Consider the following 17,533-nt stretch of genomic DNA (forward strand, 5'->3'; position numbering starts at 1 on the left):
TCAAGCTCTGCTGTGTTTTTCGCTGTAGTATCACTGCACAAAGCAAATAAACAGAACTTAGTGTCAAATCGAGTTTATAAAATGAGCTTTTGTTATCTTTTTCAGGCATGGATGATAGGGTTTAACACAGTAGGTGCTGAAAAATAACTGGCACGACTCACATAACGATAAGCACACCTGTTCTCAGATCACTTGCCTCTTCTTTCTGGGCTATTGGGTTTTTCTGTAATAAGATGAATCACAGCAAGCACACACGGGCTCAGCTTCATTTGGAGTTCTGTCTCTTTTGCAAGTCAGCAGGAACTCCCAGGCAGTTGGTATTACTATGTACTGTCATATGAGAAAGAGAAAGGGAGAGAAAGAATCCAATCTCCAGGCAAATTTAAAGTGATCTATGAGAAGAATGTCCTTTAAGTTTTCATATCAAACTCTGCAAAAGTAGGACAGGTCAAACACACGAGGTTTTGGACTTCCACAGGTGCCTCATTTTCCTTAATAAGTCATAAAAGCATATATGATGGAAGCATGCTTCAGTGGAGCATCATTGGGCTCCATCCTATGGAGAGGGAGGATGGGCCTTAGGAATGGGCTCCATGGTCACTTGTTTTGGCCGCTTCTCCCCAGACAGCAGCATTATGGGCTGTGTCTTCACCCTGTCTCATCTTTCCCACCTCTTCCAGAGCAAAAGAACCTCTCGTGGCACCGCTGTGGATTTGCATTACTGGATTGGGAAGGATTCATCTCAGGATGAGCAAGGTGCTGCAGCCATGTACATCACCCAGCTGGACGCTGCGCTCAGGGGAAGCCCTGTGCAGCACCGGGAGGTGCAGGGACACGAGTCTGAGACCTTCCAAAGCTATTTCCGCAGCGGCATTATGTGAGTACCGTCAGACCCTTTGCTGCAGTGAAAACTTTCCATTCCGACAAACAGAAGTTGTAGGGATTGAGGCTGGGCCCGTGTCATTCTGATCTACTAATTGCTTCCCCACGTGTTTTCAATGGTTTTAACTGCCCTTTTGTTCACTGTAGGGTCTTCCTTTCTCTTCTCCATACAATTTAGATTAATATGCCCATTCAGGACAATTTAAATCAATATCCACGTTGCTGAGAATCACAGAATCATTAAGGTTGGAAAAGACCACTGAGATAGTCAAGTCCAACCATCAACGCAACACCAAAGTGCCCACTAAACCACGTCCCTCAAGAGCCAGTTAGGGTTATACATATGAGACAGAAGACTGAGATCTTTTCAAAGGTGTTTGTTACTAACATTTATTTAGAGTTCACTTAGTTGTATTTAAGTGCTCTGTCCGCTGCTGTTGCCAGCAACCACATCTTAATCCCTGTTTATGAGCTAATCAGCTCCATGAAGCGTTGATCACACTAGGGGTGATTTTCCTGCTGTGAAAGCAAAGCTTCATTCTCTGAACTAAGCCGTTGGAGAGATAATATTGAATCCAGTCTTGTGGCATTGAGTCCAGTCCTGTGGTCCTGATTTCCTCTGGGGTCTTTGGAAGGTGACTGTGATGGCTGTTCTGTGCTGGCAAGAAATAGTCCTAAGTGCCTTTCTTTCAGACCGCTGAAGAAAGCCCAGGTGGAAACCCATCCTCAGATTTGACCCAGTCTTGCTTTTGATTTCTCTCCATTTTGCATCTCTACAGCCTCTCATGAGCTTCCTCTGGGCTTTTGTGAGACAGAAGAGTGCTTTTACCCTCATTTTAAAGATGAATAAAGGGCTGTGAAAAACTGAAATTCAGACCTTCCAAAGCACGTAGGCATAGAATTCTATTTGGGAACATACCTGCCTCTGAAATAAGAGCGAGTTAGTCTTCATCGTGGCCTAAACCACATACTGAGGTCGTACAGGAAGTCTGAGGCAGAATAAGAAATTGAAGCAGGCTGTTTCCACACCTTTGCAGGTAGAGCATCTCCTCTGGATAGGAAGAACTGTGCCAAACAAGTCTAAAGTACTGTGAATCAACCACTGGCCTGACCATGTTTGCCAGTCTTATTCACATATGATAAAATATATTGATTTTCCACACTGCAAAATCTATAAAAATCTCAGCAATCATCTGTCTTTTCTACAAATGGTAATGACATTGTTTCAATCATTACTGTAAGCCATGAAGCACAAACATGCTGTTAGATTTCTAAAATGCATTTGGATATGTGGAAAGGAGTTAAACTTGTCCAAAAATACCTGTTAAAACATTCTGGGACTTCTTTGGGGGAAATTGTAACCTGTACTGATGTAATTGTGTCCTCCTTGCAAAGCTGCAAGACAAGAAGGGGTGGCATCACGCAGTGAGGCAATTACAACGCTAACAGCAGCTTTTGCAAAGTGAGTGTTCAAGGACAGAAGGATGTTCCCATAGGGAAACAGCTTTCTATCTAGAACAACTATTTTGCATAAAAACAGATTTCAGCCAAAATATATATATATATATATATATATATATATATATATATATATATATATATATTATAATATATATTCTCTGCAAAATATGGTTCATTTTCATTTGACTGTTTATGGAATATTTCAATTCTGAGATGCCACTTCTGTGCTTGATGGGATTTTCAGTTTGACTGTGGTATGTTTCCATTGCCATCCCTGACCTGCCTGCTTCTCAACACACCTTCTCCCAAGATGCAAAACATAACACCCACCTCATGGTGGGCACTGTGAGGACTCGTTGTCTGGTCAGGGACCAGGAACAGTACAGTACAGGAACAGTAGAGTGAGGCCATTTCGTGTTCCATTCTTAAGACTTTGAGATTATATTAGCTCTAGATTTTTACTTGTCAACAAAAGCTTGAGATATTCTGAAATGATGGAAGGGTTGCTGTTTTCTAACCACCTCTAACTCCTTGTTCTCTGATTCCTAACAGCTACAAGAAGGGAGGGGCGGCCTCAGGATTTAAGCATGTGGAGACCAATATGTACAACATCAAGCGTCTTCTTCATGTCAAAGGGAAGAAGCATGTGTCAGCCACAGAGGTACTCAGGGGATACCTCGCTCCCTATGGACTATTCCTCCCTGCTTCCCCTCCTAGACCCATTTTCTATCTGGTCTGCCTGCTCAATAGCTCATTTCTTTTCAAGGGTAATTTTCAAGATCTCGCTTGGGTTTAGTATTGTCCTGAGAGAAGCCATTTGGCTCAGTGAGTGGATGAGTGCTAGAAAAATGAGCCTGTCGTTGCAGACCAGTTGTTACATCCCCAGGACAACTTCTCTATGCCCATGGCTTGTCTCCTGCAAGCTTTTGTCTCCTCTGTTTGCTGAGCTCTTCCGTCTCCTTATGACAGGTAGCTCTTTCCTGGGATAGTTTCAATAAGGGTGATGTGTTCCTGCTGGACCTTGGGAAAGTGCTGATCCAGTGGAATGGGCCCAACTGCAGCATTGCTGAGAAATCCAGGGTGAGTACGGACCAAAGGCACACACAGCACTCAGTGTTTGCATGTTCACTGTTGGTTGACATTTGTTTTAGTCAGTGAGAATATGACTAAAACCAGGAGAATGGAGAAAATCCTGGCAAATCTATTTCCCCATACAGTGATATCTGGTTGTTTAGAAGGGCATCCAGCTCCCTTTGGGGAGACCCATTGCCATCCCTACGTGCCCTGCAGTCTGCATGACATGGGAATAAAGTTAGTGCTGGTAGATTTAACTGCAACTACTGCAGAGGGGTAGGTGATTTTGAATTTATTTTTAAAATCACAGGAAATTCCAGGTTGGTCAGTATAAGACAAACAGGAATACGTAACCCATGTTTTGATAGGTCAGATCCATGGTTCTTAAGGCAGTTTTCAAAGGGGTCATTACCCTTATTTTACTGATAGAGGATCTGCAATATAGGGATGTGATCAACCAAATTTACCAACAGGAAATTAGCAGAGTTGGTGACTAAGCTCATAGCCAATGATTATGCATATTAAAAGGCAGGTGGGATGGCTCTTCACATTGTGACACCTGGTCATTATAGAATCACAGAGTGGCTTAGGTTGGAAGGGATCTTAAAGGTCATTGGGCTCTAATCCTCTGCTGCGGGCAGGGACACCTCCCACCAGATCAGGCTGTGCAGAGCCCTATCCAGGCTGGCCTTGAGTACCTCCAGGAATGGAGCACTCATGGCTTCTCTGAGCAGCTGTGTCACAGCCTCTCCACTCAGATAATAAGCAGGTCTGGTGGACACATCACCCTTTACAAATAGGAAAATTTGTAAGACATTAGCAGTGGTAATCTGGCTTAGACCACTATTACTCGGTCACTGCTCTAGGTCTGAAGTAATGTTGCTGAATATGCTGTGTGGATTAGGATTAAACCCCACCGATGATCCTTGTGCAGGGTCTTGCGCTGGCTCGTAGCATCAGGGACAGCGAAAGAGGCGGCCGCGCTCAAATCGGCATCATTGACAACGAGAAGGACTCCCCAGACCTCCTCAAGATCATGAAGATGGTGCTTGGTGAGAGGCGTGGGGAGCTCCGAGATGCCATCCCGGACACGAAAGCAGATGAGCTGCAGAAAGCAAACGTCCGGCTCTATCAGTGAGTGTGGGTCTGGGCTCCCAGCCCTTGTCATGGCGGGTGCCGGGAGGCCTGACCACTTGCTGGCTCTGTTTTTCAGTGTCTACGAGAAGGACAGCGACCTCGTGGTGCAGGAGATAGCCACTCGGCCCCTGACACAAGACCTGCTCCAGCATGAGGTGAAAGGCATTAGACCTTATGGTGACCAAAGAGTGCTGAGCTTTTATTTTCAACTGAGCACCTGTTTTTTAAGATACCTGGTTTCCTGAAAATTATCATCCTTCAAGATTAGCTGATGTCTTCCACAAACAAGACAGCTTAGGCTCTACCTACAGCTTCAGTGGCCAGAGGCGGGCAGTGGGTTAAAGTTACAAGAGATGGCAAACCCACCTTCCCAGCCAACGGTGTTCTGTTGGATTGGAAACATCTCTCATGAGGCTATAATGGCCAATTTTGAGCAGTTCCTAGAAAAAATACGTACTTTATTGCATTACAGTTTAAGGGCAGCTGCCTCAGCCAGGTATGCTCACAAAGTCAACATACTCAAGAACACAGGTGTGGTGGGGTTGGTGGTATCTTGTGATACTGGGTTCAGAACCCCGCAACGCAAGGCAGTGAGCTAGATCTACATCTAAGGCTTCAAGAAGGATCCAGACTGGGTAGGCACCAGAGGACTTTTGCTTGAGGAGATTTTTTAACATCATTTTTTTCTGTTTTACCTCAGGACTGCTACATTTTAGACCAAGGTGGCTTTAAGATTTATGTCTGGAGAGGAAAAGCCTCCAACCAGGAGGAGAAGAAAGCAGCCTTCACTCGAGCCGTGGTGAGTGGTAAATGTAGTGCCAGTGATGTCGTGGGAGGTTAACTAGGCACTAATCTAGATCTGACCACTAATTATGATTAAGTGTGGGTCTGAGTAATAACAGAGGAAACATTTAAACTTCTGAGGGAGGTGTGATGACATAATGTAAAATTGTTATTCATCAAATCTCACTGAGAGCTAGCTGTCACTGAAACTAAGAGGGAACTGATTACAGGAAAGAAGATACAGAAGGCAATACTATATGTGACACAGTAAGTGGTAGACTACTGGGATCCACTGCTTCAAGAGGTGGTGGAGGCAGAATGTATCAGAGTTGAGATGGGATTATACCAATTTATGGTCAATGAACAGATATTAAAGGGAAGAGGCTTTTACAATCTCTGTAACATCCGTGATCCCATACTGTGGGTGTTGGGGAGAATGAAGGGATCACACTGCAGATAGTCACAAGTCTCGTGTGTGCTTGCTAAATAGCATCTCTTACTGTCCAAGGCAGCACAGACCAGAAAGTTGTGTTCCCAGCTGAGTGTAATACTTCTGGGCAAGTCAGTGGGGAATTTGATGACTCAGGCTCTCTGAAAAAAGCAGAAATGGATACGTAAGTGCTACCAGTGCCAATCCCAAGTCCATTACAGGCAGTATTGTTTTGCACAGCGCTGATGGGTTTGGGCCCAGGTTCTACATGTGAATTGGAATCTGGCACTTGGTAGAAAGAGCTCTGCTGTTAACTGCTACTAGCCTGGACCAGCTGACCTGCAGCAAAGCTATGGCTTCTGTTATAGAGCACTTCAGCATAGCACACCTCTGCATCTCTTCAGATAATATGCCATTTTCTGGCAGAGCACGCCTCAGTGCTTCCTTTCAAAGTTGGCCTCATAGGAGCCTGAGTGTAGAAGGCATTTGGTAGTATTTCATGTCAGTTGGCACGTGGGAGTGAATAATACTGGAGAGCTTTGTTTTTAAATTCATCTGTTGACTTATGTGAAGACCATAAATGGTTTCATCTTCAGTGAGATCTTCCTTGGAGATACTGAACCTCAGTGGCCCCACCTTCAATAAGATCTTACCTGAAGATACCACTTGCACCTATTGTCTCAGAGAAGAAAAGCTTAAGACAAACTCCGACTAAAAACATCTCACAATTCTCTGCTTCTCCTTTCAAAAGCTGAACTCAGCTGCTTTTTGTAGGCAATCAGCTCTGCAAACTCTGGCCCTGGGCTACAAATGTAGAACAAAAGATATCTCTTTCTTTCAGCTTGGCAGGTGGGAGGGATGGGAAGACCATCTGCTCTGCTTTTCCCTGGGGGCAGTGTGTGGCTACAGTATTTACAGCAGAAGACGAATGCTCTGAAGCCCACACTCAGGCTCCTTCCCAAACCATGGCTGTCAGCACTGTACCTCTGGGTCATCCTGGAGTCTGCTGAGCTAAACACAGAGCAGTTCTCAAAGACTAAGCAATGACTTTGACACTTGGGCAGACAGAACACAGATCATTTTCATCCTTATCGCACTGTATCAGACACTTCTGTTGAAGCACTCTCTTAACTCAATGGCTGCTCTATTTCAAGGAAATAACTTGTTTTGAGGAAGAAAAAAAAAGGAGACTTTTGTAGTTTTATCCCTTCAGAGCACTCTGCCTGCATTCCTTCCTTGGCATACAAGCTCTCTATCATGCTAAAGGGAGAGCAAGATTCCTGTTCAGAGAAGGTCAGAGAGCTGGGAGAAAAGCTAACTCAGCCTGTGGGCCTATTTCCATCTCTGCTCATTGGCTCCAATCCTGGATCCACCACCAGAAGCTGTCTATAGAGCTGAATGAGATGTTCTCTATCATAGCAAGGCTGTTTGTTAGACTTACTGTGTGAGATTTTTCAAAAATTAGATGCCATGCAGAGATTAAGTTTAGGATGTCATCCAGGTGACTATCCTCCTAGGGACAGCTCTCTAAATACAGGTATAAACATGAATAGAATGTCTGTAGGTATCTTCATAAGTCTGAGTGCACGTTTTCATCTTGGGGTGAATCCTGACATTGTTATGCTGCTGTGCTTGACTGGAGGTGGAGGTTTGCTTTTGGGGTCCTCAGCCTTCTTGTGTTGTGTCTTGATGTGTCTTCACTGATGTCTATTTTCAACCCCCTAGGGTTTTATCCAAGCCAAAGGCTATTCTCCTTCCACCAACGTTGAAGTGATCAATGATGGTGCAGAGTCAGCTATGTTCAAACAGCTCTTCCAGAGGTGGACGGAAAAGGATGAAACGCAGGGGCTGGGCAAAGTCTATACTGTTGGCAAAACTGGTGAGTTGGTTTTCAGAGACACAATTTGCCATGTATTTGACTCTGCTGTCCATGATAAGCTATAGAGCCAAGGGAACGCCATTCACATTGGTGAGAAGCCTGTCCTCAGCACTTTGAAAGTCCAGTGTGCACTCTTCCCATGTCCCATACTTTCCACCACCTTCAGTAGAAGCAGAGTACTTCTTATAAGAACCGAGCTGCCACTTACTCCAAACATAAAGGTTGGCAGATCTCACCTGAAAAAAAAACGTGTGTAAAAAATTCACACTTGCATAGCTGCTTAATTTTCTTCAGATAGAGCTAATGATGAACCTGATAAGGATGTGCTGAACAACATTCTGCTTTCGTTTATACTGGCATCCACCCAAGATCTTCCTGACATCAATGGAATCATTCTCTATTGGTGTAAATGGTGCCCCCATTTATCGTGCTGCTGAAGTGCATAATTCAATGCATTAACTCCAAAGAATAAACAACACCAAAGAGAGAAATCTTGCTGATGGCAGACAGAAGTGGCAGAGATGCTGATTTGTCTCCATCGTTAATATCTTTATAGCTGCAAATATTTCCTTCCTTTGCAAGTTCTCTCTTCTCCCTTCTCTCCCTGTTATCCATAAATACTGTCTTCTCCATGAGTTGGAGAAACATGGTCATTCTGTTTCTGAAAGAAACACTCAAAAATGATGGAAGTATGTATACATTTGGAAAACAATTATGAACTTTTAGTCAGGAGATAACTTCTATTTTTACTCACCAGTCATCACAACCTCATTGGAAAGTGCTGTATGGCCAGTTGCCAACCAATAACAGATCAACATTAGAGTGCATGCACTCTTGTATGTCCCACAGTCGACATTTGCTTACTGGTGGCAAGTCTGGCTTTATGCAACCAGAGACCAGGTTGTTCTTACATTTATAATGATTGTGTGCATGTGTTTCTGTGGAGGGGTTGTGTGTCACTGTGCACTTACTGGGTTCTTGCTTCTATTCTGCTGGTGCATGCAGCCAAGGTGGAGCAGGTGAAGTTTGACACCACTCAGCTCCATGCAAGACCAGAGCTGGCTGCTGAGCAGAGGATGGTGGATGATGCCTCTGGGGACATAGAGGTGAGAGAACTCCTTTGGCAATTATCAGTGTTTCCAGATCTTTCTGCCTTTTCACACACACAGCAGCTGTATGAACTGTGAACATGTGCCCACCTTTCCTCCCCTACAGGTATGTCTGTGCCCGTAGCACTGTGTCCTTACATTGAGTACCCTGCTGTTTATTTACATATTTCTCAAACTAGGTGTGGAGAATTGAGGACCTGCAAATGCAGCCAGTGGATCCCAAAACATATGGGCAATTCTATGGAGGTGATTGCTACCTGGTCCTGTACACCTACCTCAGATCTGGCCGGCCTCACTATGTCCTCTACATGTGGCAGGTAAGTCAGATTGGAACAGAAGAGATTGTGCTGTGTCTGCTAGAAGCCTAAAAACCAAAGGAAACAGTTGCGTAGAAAAACCCCAAGCCAATCATCTGGAAGAATCTCATGTGTCCACTTGGAAATAGCCCAAGCACTGTTTTCTAGGCAACATGTATGCTCTTAGCCCAAGCCTGCATCAGGCTGAGAGCTGGAAATGTCAGACAGAAATGGTAAAGGATTATGGAGCTTACAGTGCTGGTGAGACATTGACACAGGCTGCTCAGGGAGTTGAAGGAGTCACCATCCCTAGAGGTGTTCAAGGAAAATGTAGATGTGGCACTGGGGGACATGGTCCAGTGGTGTGGTTGAACTGGATGATCTTAGCAGTCCTTCAAACATTACAGAATCACAGAGTGGCCAGGGTTGGAAGGGACCTAAAGGATCACGAATCTCCAACCCCCCCACCACATGCAGGGCCACCAATCTCCCCATTTAATACCAGCCCAGGCTGCCCAGGGCCCCATCCAACCTGGCCTTGAACACCTCCAGGGACGGAGCATCACAACCTCTCTGGGCAAATGATTCTATCATTATATGTTGGCATCAAACTTTGCAGTCTTGCAGATTGTCCTCTGGGGCTTCAGCCTCTGAAGATTCAAGCTCCTGAAGAAGTCACATGGTTTTAACTCTCATCTTATGACAGCATACGTAGGACTTTGTACCCTTCATTGCATCTCACTGACAGTGGTCTCTCTTCTCCCCAAGGGTCGTCATGCCTCTGTGGATGAAATCACTGCCTGCGCCCTCAATGCCATCGAGCTGGACAAAAAGCATGGGGATGAGGCTGTGCAGGTCCACGTGACAATGGGCAAGGAGCCAGCACACTTCCTGGCAATCTTCAAGGGCAAGCTGGTCATTTATGAGGTAACGTGGGCTTTGTGTGGGTGGGCAATGGAAGGTGAAAGCAGTGGTGGAATGGCAGTGGCTAGAGAAATAGTTCAAAAACAAATAGACTAATATTCAGGAAAAGAGCCTCAGGTCTGCATGGGCTGGCAGATGGAAGTGGTGGAATATTTCCAGCTCTTCTTTAGTAGATGCCTGTAGAGCCACCAGTGTATCTTTAAAAGCCTTTTCACCCTATAGACAAAGAGAGGCTGATTCCCATTTTTACAGCCCTGAAGAAGTCTCTGGTGAGATGGAAACTGCACAGGAATTAATCCTGAGTTTTACAAGAGCTGCTCTAATAGTGATAGGACAAGGAGGGATGGCTTTAAACTAAAAAGAAGAGAAATTTAATTTAGACATTAGGAAAAAATGCTTTACTCAGAGGGTGATGAAGCCCGGCATGGGCTGCCCAGAGAAACTGTGGATGTTCTATGCACCGTGGAGGTGCTAAAGGCTTGGCTGGATGGGGCCCTGGGCAGCCTGGCCTAGTGCATGGCAACCAGTCCATGGCAGGGGTTGGAAATGAATGATCTTTAAGATCCCTTCCAATACAAGCCATGAGTCAATGATTCTATGGTCTGTTGCTGTGGGGAGGGCTGTGAGCTGCAAATCTTCTTCCTTCAACCAGATGCACCCTGGATTTGCATTCTCATCTTCCAACACTGTCTTTTCCTCTGTTTCCATGCAGGGTGGCACAAGCCGGGCCCAGAAATGCACCCCTGAGCGAGCAGTCCGCCTCTTCCAGGTGAGAGGCACAAATGAGATGAATACCAAGGCCACGGAGGTGCCAGCCAGAGCCTCCTCTCTCAACTCCAATGATGTCTTCCTGCTGGCAACCAACCAAGTCTGCTACCTGTGGTGTGGGAAGGTGAGACTGCCGTGGGCTCAAGAGACACAGTCACAGGGAGCTGAAATAGCTGGTGTGGGTCTTGAGTCCCTGACTTGTGGGGCCATGGAGCTGGTCATAGATTCCGAGTGACCAGGTCAGGTGAAATGCTCAATAACAGGTCTGAAACTCGATGGAGCAGTGGTGTAGGTATCTTGGCCCCAGGTAAGTTTTTCTAGTCTGCCACTAACTCAGCCTCAATTTTATGTCCTGAACTCCAGGGCTGCAGTGGAGATGAGAGGGAGATGGCAAAGATGGTGGCTGACATTGTCTCCAGAAGGGACAAGCACACCATTTTGGAGGGACAGGAGCCAGCAGAGTTCTGGGAAGCCCTGGGAGGCAAAGCCCCTTATGCCAGTGAAAAGAGGTAAGAGTAAGCTGATTGTTCCTCTGGGGTTGGTCAGGCAACATTAAGTAAAGGATCAAACCCTTACAGGAAGATGGGTAAGCACTTTGTGACACACCAAGCTTTTGGGAATATTCTGGCCTATTACTGCCTTTGGTGAGGATGTGATTACAGTCAGAAACCACATTAAGGTGTTTGCTGTCTAGGTTTTGGGTCTTGGTTTGGATGGATTTCCCCACAGTAAATCTGCCTCGTATCTTGTCGTAAGGGCTACATGACCCATGCAGTCCACTTCTATCCATTACTGGCCTTTTGAAATTGAATTGGCTTTTGAACAACTCAAACTTCTCCAACCCTCTGAGCACAAAACGTGTTCCTCTGCAACCAAGTGATCAATGTGACTTTTGCCTGACAGCAGCCTCCTGTGCACAAGGAGGGAAGCGTTTTGCTTTTGACTTCTTTGGATGGAAGAAATGCCTGTTAAAATTGTTAAAATGGTCCAAGTATCTCATGTAAATCAATGTGACTGAGTTTCAGGCTCTCTGATTTGTGTTTCCATGTCCCCACCTCATCCAGCATGGACAAGAGTAGTAGTGGTAGGGCCTAATGCTAAACCACAAGGGAAGGATTTCCATCTCTCTTGCTTTTTTTCTTTTTTTTCCCTGCCATGCATGAGGAAGGTTTCAAGAGCAGACCACACACTACCAACCTCGCCTCTTCGAGTGCTCCAACCAGACGGGTCGGTTCATCATGACAGAGGTGGTGGATTTCTGCCAGGAAGACTTGGATGAAGACGATGTCATGTTACTAGACACTTGGGAAGAGGTCAGCTCAGACTCCACCTTTTCTACCTTCCAGACATATTTTCAAACAGGTTATGGCTTAGTTCATCAGAATCCATCACTGAACATGACACTGAGGACAGTGTGCCTGGCTCCCCTTTCTCAGTAGTAACTAAGAGCTCCCCATGCTAAGATCTGGAAGTCTAATGGGGCATTATCTGCATGACAGACTGCTCATGCTCCAGATAGGAAGCAGCAGCCAGGATTCCCCTTGCAGACATCCTTAATCCACCCTCACCTGTGCAAGAGTTGACCTGGATGACGTCTGCCTTTGCCATCCCACCATAGGAATAGGATGGGCAGGTGCTTCAGGAGGACACCAGGTCCATGTCCTGCCCCTAGGCAAGATGAGCTGTGCCTGCATCCATCTTTGTGGGCTCACACAAGAGGGTGGCACCCAGAACACTTCCTCATATCCTAGTACCAGTGGTGAGGACTGTTAAGGGGCTCTGAGGGCATTTAAGTTTTTGACCATGCAAGTACTAGGTTTAACTACCTGGAAACATTTGAGAACTGCTTCCTGAAATACTTACGCTTTGTATCTATCTCAAAAGCAAAATTTTTCTTGGTTGGGAGTAAATCTGAGATGAAAATCCCAGGCAGTTACTGGCAAACAAGAGTTGCAGCCTTCTCTCCACTTCACTTGTCATGAGAGAACAAACAGCTGTGTCTGCACAGGTCCTGCCTGCCCACTGATCTTCAATGTGTTCTCCCATTGCAGATTTTCCTCTGGGTTGGCAAAGCCTCCAACACATATGAGAGAAATGAGGCAGTTGCCTCAGCTAAGGAGTATCTCAAGACCCATCCAGCAGGGAGAGACTTGGCAACTCCAATCATACTGGTGAAGCAGGGCTGTGAGCCCCTCAACTTCACAGGGTGGTTCAACGCTTGGGACCCCTACAAATGGAGTGTAAGTTGCTGGAAAAGCCCTGGGGTGTGCATGTGTGCTCAGCAGTGCTTAAAGGGTATCACTGTCAGTGAGCCATATCCTGTATGGTGTGTGGAGCAAAACCTCTCTTATGACATAGAATCATAGATGTCTTGAGTTGGAAGGTACCTTAAAGCCCACCCAGTTCCAGGCCCTACTGTGGGCTGGTTGTTACCCACCAGGTCAGGCTGCCCAGGGCCCCATCCAGCCTGGCCTTGAGCACCTCCAGGGATGGGACATGTGTAGTTTCTCTGTCCTGAGCTTCACACCTCAGCAGAAAATACCTGTTTGGTGAAATGGGGTTTTGCAAATAGAAGTAAGCATGCTTAAATTCACAATACCTGTATTTTTATTTTAAAGAGATTAGGTTACAAACTACATTTGTGATTTCAGCCAAAAATACATTTTGGGGCTGTTAATAGTAAATTAAGTTCAGAGTGAAAACAAAATATTCCACATCAAGAAAGCAAAATTTCAAAAAAAGAAAGAAAAGTGTTTATTTTTCAAAATTCAGAAGAAAAATATCTGTCCCATCTACAAGGGCAAACTGAAATGTAAGATGTGAGCAGGTGGGTCTTTTCTCCTGGTTCACAAACTGCCCATGAGAGACCTTTGCTCCCTATATACAGCCCTTCCTCTCAAAAACTGATTTAGAAATGGAAATGGAGACCAGAAATGGAAACCTGGAGGAGCTTCAGTGCTTAATAGATCTAAAATATCACATGGTTTTAGTGGACATAGTGGTGATGAGTTGGTGGTTGGACTAGATGACCTTAAAGGTCTTTTCCAACCTTAACGATTCTGTGATTTTATGATTCAAGGCAGAAACAATCCTGCCGGGCTCTGCACCCAAATTCCTGCCACCCGATGGCACTGGTGTGCACAGTTTGGGAAAGGAGAAGTTGCTGTGAGCTGGTGTTCTCTGAAACCCTTCCGTGGTGGGCTGCCGATGGTTGTCCCTTCTCTGTATGGTATTTTGCATGAACATCGGTGTTCAGCTGCTTCACAAGCAGTCTCAGCTTCTGGTTACCCAAAGGGCTGTGGATAAGTGCCACGCTGGAGCAGGGCAATGAGGTGGAGGTGCCAAGGGAATCTCATACAAAGACGTTTTTCCTCCACAGCTGAATTTGCATCAACCTTCTTTGCAGTCAGTGGGGTGGCAGGAAGTCTGCCTTAACAGCTGGGTTTGGACAGATGATTCCTATAGCGCCGACCCTTAAAACAATGTTGATTGCTTAGGACTGAGGTCAGATCAGTTTGTTTCTTCTGGGGAACTACTGAAAGACAAGGAGGCAACTTACAGAATACATGCCTCTTTAAGTATCCTCTATAGGCAGCTTTAGCAGCTACAGACAAGCAATCCAAACTGCAAACATCCCAGAAACATGTGGGTGTGTGTTCATTGCTCCATTTGGGGTCTAAATCTGTTTGTTCTGCACTGCATATGTTTGTGTTGTTCACTCTAGTTGGGGATCTCTGCTGGATGGTGCTGTTAAGAACTGACATCTCCTGGCTGCTTCTGAAAGCACAGCCATCCACTTGCCAATATATAAAGCGTGTTCCTTTTTTGGGATATAAGAGAAACCTGGTCACACACAGCACTAAAAATTGGGGTTTGTTTAATATCACCTGTTATTAATCTGTTTCTTTGTTTTCAAGTGACAGCTCAGAGTCTCTCCATTCCAGGACTGGGGATTAAGGGAGACCCCAAATGCATGGTCATCTCTGGGTGATCTGCTGATCTCAGAGCCCAGGAACACGTGCTACCTAATGCTGCCTAACCTTCTCAAAGCTCTCTTTACTTTCAGGATGGCAAATCATATGAGGAGATGAAGAACAGCTTAGGAGATGTGTCAGCTCTATCTGAGATCACAGTGGTGAGTGACTACTGGACCAGATAGCTGGGAAATACCTGAGCTTAAACATCATCACGTCCCCCTACCTGTTTGCATGAAGGAGAGGCCGTAGTGATCAGAGTAGGCGTGAGGACCTCAAGCTGTCAGGATCAGAGGCGTTTTCCTCAGTGGAAAGCAGAGGGAAATGTCATTAATAACCCATAAATACAATGTATGCAATTAAGAGTTGTATGAGCAGTTTTCAGAGCTGTATCACCCGAGACCCCTGATGTGGGGCCCCTGGTCAAGAAGAGCACAACCCAACGGGAGGTGACAGAAAGAGAGCACAGCATCCCAAAGGTTCCAAACATAGCAGTCATATGGGATCAGTTCTGCCCTGGACAACAGCAGGAGGAAGGCTGGGAGGTAGTGGAAGGGCTTTAAATGGGAGAGATGGCAGCGTGGGTATAAATATGCAGCTAATTTAGAAGTTTTAGACATGGTCATATCTGATCTTACCTTCTGTGCTCCCACATGCACCTTTCCCTGCCATTATCTTGAGAAAAATGAGACTACCTTTAGTATCTTCTGTTATTTCTAAGGGCTCCCAACAGGGTTGTGTTTTTAACAATCCTAACATCTTGATGTAATACTGATAGAAGTGCTGGGCTGTTGTTCTAGTGTTATCTTTCTCCTTGCTGTGTGGCTCTCCAAAGCAGCAGACAAGCAGATAGCCTGTGCCAGAACAGTCCCTTCAGCCCCAACGGAAAGATGCAGAGGTAGCCCCTAGTTTGCTCCACTAGAGCTGTTTCTCTTGACATTTCTCCTCCATTTTGCAGGACCTGAACAACATCAGCCTGAGCAAAAGAACCCTCAGCATGACCAATCTGGCTAGTTCAAGCACATCAAGTGCTTCCCCGGAGTACAAATCTCACTTCAACCACGATGACAGCAGCAGCTACGCCAACAGCAGTGCCAATGGCAGCCCTTTCACAGTGCCCAATGACCAGGGAGTTTACTCCCGAGAGGTGCTGATGAACAAGACTGTGGATGAACTTCCAGAAGGAGTGGATCCCACTAAAAAAGAGGTGACAGCACTGCTGGTTTTATGGCCTTCTAGATTACCCAGGAACTTAGTTGTAGGCTACGTATGGCAGCATGTCACGTTATTTAGTCCTACCTCAGGCTCAAGGAGAGGCCAGCTGGACACCGAGGTCTCATGAAGAAATGAGGAAAATGTGGTAGTTTTACTGTAGTTAAAATATTCCTTTCTTTTTTTTCCTTGTGGACAAAAAGTTAATTTTGCCAACATCTGTGGCTGAGTGCAAGCAAGCTGATGGGAGGAACACAGGGCTGTTTCCTATTCTCAGCAACCCGTGCTTGACCAGTTTCTTATCAGGCCCCAGCTGATCTCCTGGTCTACACTTGGAGCCAGAGGGCTGATCTACTGGGCCAGCAGCTCTGCACTGCAGCAATGCCCTTGTAGAAAGGATTGCATGTCAGCTGAGCTCTACAGGTCTTTTCTTTTACCCAAAATGCCAGAGAAGATTTAACTTCCATGTCCCAGAGGGTCTTTCTTTGTCTACTATCTACAAAATGTTTTGTCTTTCCAGAAATGAGAGTGAACATTTTGAGTGGAATATTTGGGGGGAAATAAGTCAAGGGGAGATGCTTTCACTGTTAATTGCTGGCTTGAGAAACCACTCAAAGCAAGCCAACAGAATTTCTCAGAAGCAGTGTTAATTGCCTTGGCTTAAGTATGATTAGCAGGGACCAAATTCGGACCAGAGCATGCTAACCTCTCAAAACCAAGGCATTTTCTTGGGCTATTATTCCTCTGGTATTCTGGGAAGTAGGAAAAGTTGCCAGGATGGGACATTCCATTTCCCACCATGAAGACAGAGAGCAGGGCAGGAGCTGTTCGCATGGGGTCAGGGCTCAGCTCTGACAGGGTGAGGAAGGGATGTGGCTGAATGGAGATGCCCCAGCCCTTTGCCTAAGCCAAAACTGACCTCCTCTTGCTCTCTCTTCCTGCTGCAGTACTATCTGTCTGATGCTGATTTCCACGAGATCTTTGGGAAGTCCAAACACGAGTTCTACCAGATGCCCAAATGGAAACAGCAGAATGAGAAGAAGCAGTGTGGACTCTTCTGAGACCGCAGGGACCACCCGGCATCCAACGACTTTGGGACCAACCCTTCTCTCTTAGGAAATTCAGGGAAGAAGCACAGACATTGGCTCAACAAACCCAACCCAACATCTCAATCAGGCCAAGCTCCAATGCAGTTATTCCAGCACCCTATATTCAGGGAATGGCAAAATATTTTGCAGGAATGGCTTTGCATTAAGTTTTTGCTTCTTTTGGACACTTTATTGCTGATAGCTGTGAAGACAAGTGGTCAAAACTGCATTGTAGCCTCTTCTTTCCTCACCCTTTTGCAGTTTGCCACATCTGCAAGATTGCAATCCTCCTCCATTTGTAGAAGATTTAGGTAAGACAGGGGCAACTTGCAGCTGTTATGTGAATTCTGGATGGGGTGAGAAGGGGAAAGCCCTGGGGGGATGGATGGAGTGCCTTGGAGTCAGGGGAAGGGAATGGAGTAGCCAGATGTGTGCTGGGGTATCCCATGGAGTGCAACTGGCCAGCTAAGAACCTTCTCACCAAGGTTCCAATGAGAATCAATTGTAGCTTAACAT

General features: G+C 45.7%; 1 protein-coding gene across 2 annotated transcripts in view; it reads left to right on the top strand.

Annotated features, from left to right (window-relative positions):
* Positions 1-17,524, top strand: part of VILL (villin like) — a 31,607-nt gene extending 14,083 nt beyond the window's left edge. For both annotated transcript variants that reach the window (XM_048951710.1, XM_048951709.1), the window contains exons 4-20: positions 681-877; positions 2,896-3,004; positions 3,313-3,423; positions 4,352-4,551; positions 4,631-4,709; positions 5,255-5,353; positions 7,493-7,646; positions 8,652-8,752; positions 8,935-9,072; positions 9,820-9,978; positions 10,688-10,867; positions 11,107-11,252; positions 11,912-12,056; positions 12,795-12,983; positions 14,810-14,878; positions 15,676-15,924; positions 16,877-17,524. In XM_048951710.1, the coding sequence (XP_048807667.1) occupies positions 681-877; positions 2,896-3,004; positions 3,313-3,423; positions 4,352-4,551; positions 4,631-4,709; positions 5,255-5,353; positions 7,493-7,646; positions 8,652-8,752; positions 8,935-9,072; positions 9,820-9,978; positions 10,688-10,867; positions 11,107-11,252; positions 11,912-12,056; positions 12,795-12,983; positions 14,810-14,878; positions 15,676-15,924; positions 16,877-16,990 (2,439 nt within the window). In that variant the 3' untranslated portion in view covers positions 16,991-17,524. The remainder of the gene's footprint in view (positions 1-680; positions 878-2,895; positions 3,005-3,312; positions 3,424-4,351; positions 4,552-4,630; positions 4,710-5,254; positions 5,354-7,492; positions 7,647-8,651; positions 8,753-8,934; positions 9,073-9,819; positions 9,979-10,687; positions 10,868-11,106; positions 11,253-11,911; positions 12,057-12,794; positions 12,984-14,809; positions 14,879-15,675; positions 15,925-16,876) is intronic.
* The last annotated feature ends 9 nt before the right edge of the window (positions 17,525-17,533 follow it).

This window comes from Lagopus muta, chromosome 7 (genome assembly GCF_023343835.1).
Source record: "Lagopus muta isolate bLagMut1 chromosome 7, bLagMut1 primary, whole genome shotgun sequence".
NCBI lineage: Eukaryota > Metazoa > Chordata > Aves > Galliformes > Phasianidae > Lagopus > Lagopus muta.